We start from the raw sequence: 7519 nt of genomic DNA on the forward strand, positions 1-7519 counted from the left end.
CTTCGCAAAGGTGGCTACCAGAGCTGGGCCTTAAAGAATGAGTGTGATTTTGCTGGATTCCAGAGACTACATTTTAGCCAAGGTTGTAGCTTATCCAGTGATAGAACAAAACTTGACCTTAGGCCTCTTCTCACTGAGCCAAACAAGACTTTATTCTAAGGACATCTTTGATTTGCTGTCACTGTATGGGTCTTGGTTTTGCCCAAATTCCAGATACCTGTGGTCTCTTAGAAATAAGATATCAGTGCCCTAGCCAGTTTGGCTCAGTGGGTAGAGTGTAGGCCCACCGACTGAAGGGTCATGAATTTGATTCCGCTCAGGGGCGCTACCTCCTTTGCTGGATCCCTGCGGGTGGGGCGTGTGCAGGAGGCAGCCAATCAATCAATGTGTCTCTCTCCCTATCTCTTTCCACTCTCTCTAAAAAAATCAATGGAAGAATGTCCTAGAGCAGTGGTTCTCAACCTTCTGGCCCTTTAAATACAGTTCCTCATGTTGTGACCCAACATAAAATTACTTTCGTTGCTACTTCATAACTGTCATGTTGCTACTGTTATGAATCGTCATGTAAATATCTGATATGCAGGATGGTCTTAGGCGACCCCTGTGAAAGGGTCGTTCTGCCGCCAAAGGGGTCGCGACCCACAGGTTGAGAACCGCTGTCCTAGAGTGAGGATTAACAACAAACAACAACAAAAGAAATAAGATATTTGGATCCTCTGTTATAGCGTGTCCAGATCCTTAAAGTTTTGCAACAAAATATTTTAGGTTTGAAAAGGTAAAATATGCATGTTTTTCTTTCCACACGTTTCTGGATCCTACTTCAAAGCATATTGTAGTCTCCTTGCCAGGAAGGGCAGGAGGTAGCCAAAAGGCCCAGGTCCACATCCCACTCTGCTTGCTGTTCACCCACCCCTGAACTTAACTCTTGAGTTTCAGTGTCCTCAACCATCAGATGGGGTAACATTGCTGCCCTGCCAACGTCAGCGTCATGGAATAGGTGCTTGTCATTGGCAAAGGCCTGCCGTTCCTACAGTCCTTCCTGCCAGTTGGTTGTCCTGGCCACGGCAATGCACGTCACAAGTCTTGCCTATATAACAGTGTGTCCTCTTAGCATCGCTCATTCCCCCTGTGATAGGAGTCCCTCTAGACCCCAGGCTGCTGGCACAGTGGTGTTGGGGTCCAGCCCCAACAGGTCCAGGGTTTCCCCAAGATGTGGATGGAGTCGGCGAAGAAGGAATGACACGGAGGCAGCGTTCAGGTGATCGTCATAGCCAGGTTCCTCTTTATTGTCTTGTTACATCTGTATTTATACCAGTTGATTTTAATCCTATCAATTCTATTCCAAAGGTTAGGGCGTTTCTTATCTCCGTTCCAGGGAGTAAAGATTTTGTAGCTTAAGCGTGATTGTTCGTAGTTAAAGTGATTAACTACCCGCCTGGCACTTAGTTAAGGAGTTTTATTCCCTCCCTAACTTCAGGGAAAAATCCCTACCTGGGGAAACAACCTTTCTCGGAGAGGTGACCTTGGTTAAAACACATAGCGCCAAGAAGGTGAGAAAACATATTAAGAACAGTATGCCTTATAATACATCAGGTCCCTTGAAACATATGCTGTGCAGATGTTTCTTCCCTGCAGCGACTGTGTCAAGCAGCAAGGATGGACCGGCTTCCGGCACAGTGGGGCCCTCTGCAAGGTCCTGGTGCAAGAAAAGGGCATGTCTTCAGCCCTGGACTTGTAGATTTGTCCAATAGCAAATCCAAACTTGTTGCAACAGAGCAGCTCAATTCCAGGAGGCGTTTATTCTGCGATGCATTCTACTTAGAAATGCAGTCAGTCCGTGTGATAGTCCATTTTCTGTCAGGGTAATGTTTTCCTTTGTTGTTCTTACTGTTGTTAGGAGAGACACTTGTCAACATTTTTAAAGATATTTCAGTAAACCCAGTGTCACAATAGGTTTTCTTTTAGCGCCCAGGCCAGTATTATAAATATGCACACTTTCAATGCAACAAACATTTTAAAACTACTTTCCAAGTTAGCACACACCAATTGAGTTAAGAGTCCTATCCATTTCTCCACTTTGTTGTGTCAGGAAATCCTGTGCGGAGGTGGCAATAAGGATCCTACGGTCTTTTTTGCAACAAATCTCTTGGGCCTGCCTCAGTCCACCATGCAGATGCTGGTTGCAATAAACCAACCAGGGTTCCCTTTGTTGCTGTAATCTCCCAGGCCTTGGGTGCAATTTAATATCCAAGTTCTCTTTACAACAACATCCACCAACTCACAGCTGCCCCTAACAACCCAGCCAAGAGCAGAAGAGGGTCAGTTACAGGGGCAGGTGGGCATAAGCCTGCATCCCTTGGGATTTAGGTCTGACTTAGTGCTGTGTAGTTTTTAATGTGCAACCGAATCACCTGGGAATCCTCTTAAAAAGCAATTCTAAGTCAGTAAGTTTGGGGTGCCTGCATTTCTAACAAGCCTCAAGGTGCCTCCGCTGCTTTACACGACCCTTTGAGTGGTCTGATCTGAGCACACAGGTCACAGGCCCCCCCGACTGCCAGTGCAGCTTGGAACCAATTCACAAATGTCTCAGTGAAATGATGCCGTTGCTGCTGGTGCTGGCTTCTGCATTTGTGTGGGAGGGAGGTCAGGACAGAAGTCAGGGGACTTGAGGCCCCAGCGCAGAGCAGACTTGTGAGTGCAGATCTGGCTGTGGGGTTCTGAAGGAGCAAGGTCGGGGAAGAGGGGGGTGGACTTATTCTGTCCATATCAGGAAGGAAGATTGGCTCAGCAGAAGGAGGGCTGGGGCTGAGGCTACTAGGGAAGGGGAAGTGTGAGCTACTGGCAACAACCTGGGTTTGTATTCCAGGGGACCTAGGTTTGAATCTTGCTTTCGGCAAGTGACTTGAACTTCTAAACAACATTTTCTTCCACTGCTGTAAAAATGTAAATACAAATAGCTGTGTTATGGGGTGGTAAGGGAGATCATCAGTATCAAAACCTCATAGATGCACCCGGCTGGTGTGGCTCAGTGGTTCAACGGTGACCTATGAACCAGGGAGTCACGGTGTGATTCCTGGTCAGGGCACTGCCCAGGTTGTAGGCTCGATCCCAGTAGGGGGTGTGCAGGAGGCAGCTGATCAGTGATTCTCATCATTGATGTTTCTATCTCTCTCTCCCTCCCTCTCCTTTCCTCTCTAAAATCAATAAAAATATATTAAAACAAAAACAAAAAAACTCACTAATTTATTAGTTTCCAAGGAAATGTCAGTTTCTTCCCTTTAAACTCCCAAGAGAGAGAGTAGAGGGGTTTGTCCCCAGCCCTCAGGGCTGTGTGACCTACTCCCATCACCACTTCTTGGCGCCCCAGTACCCCCACTAGGAGAGGAAGATGGGCAGTTTAGACCAGTGGTTTTTCAAAACAATATCTCTATTGCCCCTTCTCCCGAGTGCCACCCAAAATAAAAGTGCAGCCATGCTGTTATGCATTTTAGGAGGAATCAGAGTGGTTAAGAATCAGAGATATCAGGGTCTGAGTGCCTGCTCCACCATCGACACACTGTGTCATTTTAGGAAAGTTACCTAATTGACCTGAGTCATAGTTTGAATGTCTGTAAAATGGAGTGTCTCAGTTTCCATGTCTATAAAATGGGTTGTATTGAGGAATGAATTAATATATTTAAAGTGCTTCCAACAGAGCCTGGGAACATAGTAAGTGTTTAATAAAATTGGTTTTCACTGCCCTCGTTGGTATGGCTCAGTTCATTGGAGTATCATCTCGCATACCAGAAGATAGAGAGAGAGAGAGAGAGAGAGAGAGAGAGAGAGAGAGAGAGATCACTTGGTTGATTGGTTGCCTCCTGCAGGGGCCCCTACCTGGGGCTGGGGAACCTGCAACTGAGGTATGTACCCTTGACCAGCCCCTTGACCGGGAATCAAACCCACGACCCTTCGGTCCTCGGCTGAGCCTCTAATCACTGAGCCAAAACAGCCAGGGCGCCTTCTTTTATTCTTGTCTGGGGTTGGGAGAGCCTGTTTCCCACTATCGTGAAGCGGGGGAGGGGCTATAGCTGTTCCTTAAACAGCTTTTAACCAGCCCTCATTTTTGTTCCCTTCCCCTCTCATGTCTCATTCCCTTCCAGAGGCCCTCCGGAGCCCTGGGAGGCTCTTCAGGAGATCATATTGATTTTCACACTCCCCACGGCCAACTTGGGTCTCCGCTCTCTTGGATGTGCCAAGCCAGTTACCACTGGGCCATTTGCTCTCCACCTTCCAAAATGTAACGGTGCTTTCCTCTTTCCATCATCCCATCTTTATGGGTTTGAATCTTTTCAAAATGGTCTTTCATGCCTTTTCACAAAAAATTTCTTTATTGAAGTTTTAGCAGGATTTCAGGAGGGAATCCAATTAGGTAGGTTCAATTCACTATCTTTTACTGGAAGACTTTATTACTATTGCTACTTTTGGAATAGATAATACATGTACAGGTTACAAATTTCTAAACGTATGAAAGAGTGCACATAAGAAATATATAAATCCCTTTCCCACCCATGCCCTGAAGTTTTTCTTTCTTTCTTTCTTTCTTTCTTTCTTTCTTTCTTTCTTTCTTTCTTTCTTTCTTTCTCACTCTAATCCTCACCCAAGGATATTTTTCCATTGATTTTTAGAGAGAGTGGAAGAGAGAGGGAAAGATAGAAATATCTATGTGAGAGAACACATGGATTGGTTGCCTCCTGCATGAGCCCTGACCAGGCCCTGGGCCCTGGAGGAACCTGCAACAGAGGTACATGCCCTTGACTGGAATCGAATCTGAAACCCTTTGGTCCACAGGCTGACGTTCTATCCACTGAGCCAAACCAGCTAGTGCACCCTGAAGTTTCTATTATCAGTTTCTTGTATAAAAATAGCCATTTGAGGGCCGGGTATATACCTAATAAGATGAATCATCAATCTTTAAGAGGACCAGCTTTGAAAATATCTGTCAAAGACAGGTCCCTGGCCTTGTGGGGCTTCTTGTCTCTGCAGGGCAGCAGATGTGTTAACAAGGAACAAGGACAGTCACATCCCTTTAAAAGTTTCTTATTCTCTTAGGGTTCTAAGTCGTTTCACTGTGTGTTAATAGCAGGTGTTTCTCACAGAAGTAGGACAGGGCTCCTTAATGCTCTATCCATTTTTCAAAGGAGAAAAGTGAGACTCAGAGAAGAGAGGTGACCGCCCAAAGTCACCAGAAAATAGGTTGGGGGACCGAGATTCGGAAAGCAGGTATCAGAAGGCAGCCTTGTGCAAAGCTCACCAAGATTGGAAGGTCAAGTTTCCCAGAGTGGTTCTGCTTTGCAATTAATTTCTTAAAAAAATGGACTCTGGGCCCCACCCCACCCTTACTGAATAAGCATCTCTTAAGCACCAATTCAGAAATTTTCCTTTTTAAGAAGCATTCCCAGTGATCTCAGGGGCATTAAAGTTTAAGACTTGAAATGCAGAAAAAATGCTCTGGAATCCAGAGCAGGGAGCAAACATATGTAAGGAGGCTTCATGGAGAAGGTGGCATATGAGTTTGTCTATATAGGCAGGGTGAGCTTTAGACACGTGGAGAAGGTACAGAAGAGGGGGCCATAGCAGGCTTTAGGGAAGATTCAAGCTTGGGCCTTTCACTATCCTTTCGTTTTTGTCATCATCATTGTCCCCCTCATGATCCTTTCCATCTTCCTCTTAAAAAAATATATTTCAGAGAGGAAGGGAGAGGGAGAGAGAGAAACATTAATGATGAAAGAGAATCAAATCATTGATCAGCTGCCTCCTGCACGCCCCTCACCAGGTACCAAGCCCGCATGTGCCCTGACCAGGAATGGAACCGTGACCTCTTGGTTCATAGGTCCACGCTTATCACTGTGCCTCCGGCCAGGTTCCATCTTCCTCTTTAGCCTCCTTCCCCAACTTCAACAGAAGCAGAATCTTCTCTCTGGGAGCAGGAAGGTGGCACCCACGCAGAGGTGGATTAGCGTGTGAAGGACACACAGAGGCAGAGTGGACAAGGGCACTCAGTCTCAGGCAGGCAGGGACAAAGATGGATAAACAGGAATAGGACACAAGGTCGCTCACAGATGGACAGGTAAGGACAGGTACAGAACCATGGGCATCTAAAGGGCACACACAAGGCCGGATGAACGCCAGGCACAGACAGAGCCCATCTGGAGGGCATGTGCAGAGGGGGAGGTGGGAGTCGTGGCAGACAGCGATGGCGCAGGGGATGCCCCAGATTTGTGGGGGGCTGAGATGCAGGGGCTCCTTTGGGCCGAGGGGAAGGGAGTAGCCTTAGACACCGGCTCTGACATCTTTCTGTCTCACGGGCTGCTGCAGAGGGAGCCAGTCCCCCAGGCTGCAAGGGCTAGGTTTGCTCCGGGATGTGCACCTTCGTCAAGAGGAGGGGGGCCACCTCCTCCCTCTTATGTCACATGTATTTCAGCTCTCAGATGTTTATTGTTAAGCTTGAAAGCTCGTCTCTTTCTAGCTCGCAGCCCAATTTCCTACAGGTCTCTCGGGCCCTGTCTCTTTTTGGGGTGTTTGATTCCAACTCCGGTTTCAGCCGACTGAGGAACTTCACTTTATTTCGGTAGCACTCTCTCTTTAAGCTATTCTCCTCCGGCCCCTAATCCGCCACCTTCCCAGACTCCCTCTCATTCCCGACATCACTTGCAGTTTCGACGAGCACTACAACTCCCATAAACCTTAGCGCTCAAGAGGCTACCCTAGGGAACTTCAAGAACCGAAAGGCTCTCCTGTCTGCCTCCGTGATTACCGCGGTGACCGACGGGGCTGGTAGTCACCCAGGAATTGTCGGGCGACATCTCCCCTCGAAAAAACCTACTCATCCCAGAAGACCTCGCGCCAGAGGCGGGTGGACCATCTGTCTTTCGGCGCAACCCTTAATCCTCCCTCGGACTCCAACTCCCGCCGGGCCTTGCACCGAGTTCCCTGCGGCGGAGAATGGGGCTATGTCCAAAGCTTTCTGGGAGTTGTAGTTCGTATGTTAGAGAGGGAAGGAGGGGGCGGAGTGACGCGGCGGCCATTAGCTGTGTGTAGTTGCCCGGGACTGGGAGCTTAAGTGAAGAGGGAAGTCTTATTCGGTGGAAATCCGCTGTGGCGATGGGCTACTGCCGGGGCTAGCCCTCGAGTACGGAGAAGGTGGACTTTACGGTTCCTCGCCCCGCCAAGTGGCGGGGCCCACTAGGCCCCCGGGCATCCCCGGTCTCAAGTAGGCCTAGTCTGCCGGCAAGGGCGCCCCCAAAAGCGGAGGCGCCATGTCGCTGGTTGCTTACGCCAGCAGCGATGAAAGTGAGCCGGATGAAGCGGAGCCGGAGGAGGAGGCGGCGGCACCCACATCTGGGCCGACTTTAGGGGGCTTGTTCGCTTCTCTCCCCGCACCCAAGGGTCCGGCCCTGCTGCCTCCGCCCCCTCAGATGCTAGCCCCCGCCTTTCCCCCTCCGCTGTTGCTGCCCCCACCCGGCGGGGCCCCCCGGCTCCA

At 48.8% G+C, this 7519-nt stretch overlaps 1 protein-coding gene across 1 annotated transcript in view; it reads left to right on the forward strand.

Moving 5' to 3' along the window:
• Window positions 1–7012: 7012 nt before the first annotated feature.
• The window catches only part of PRCC (papillary renal cell carcinoma (translocation-associated)), a 25111-nt gene continuing 24604 nt past the window's right edge, over window positions 7013–7519 (forward strand). The window contains exon 1 of the mRNA XM_005867722.2: window positions 7013–7513. Coding sequence (XP_005867784.1) covers window positions 7296–7513 — 218 coding nt within the window. The 5' untranslated portion in view covers window positions 7013–7295. The remainder of the gene's footprint in view (window positions 7514–7519) is intronic.

The sequence above is a fragment of the Myotis brandtii genome, unplaced genomic scaffold, assembly GCF_000412655.1.
Source record: "Myotis brandtii unplaced genomic scaffold, ASM41265v1 scaffold250, whole genome shotgun sequence".
In the NCBI taxonomy this organism is placed as follows: Eukaryota; Metazoa; Chordata; class Mammalia; order Chiroptera; family Vespertilionidae; genus Myotis; species Myotis brandtii.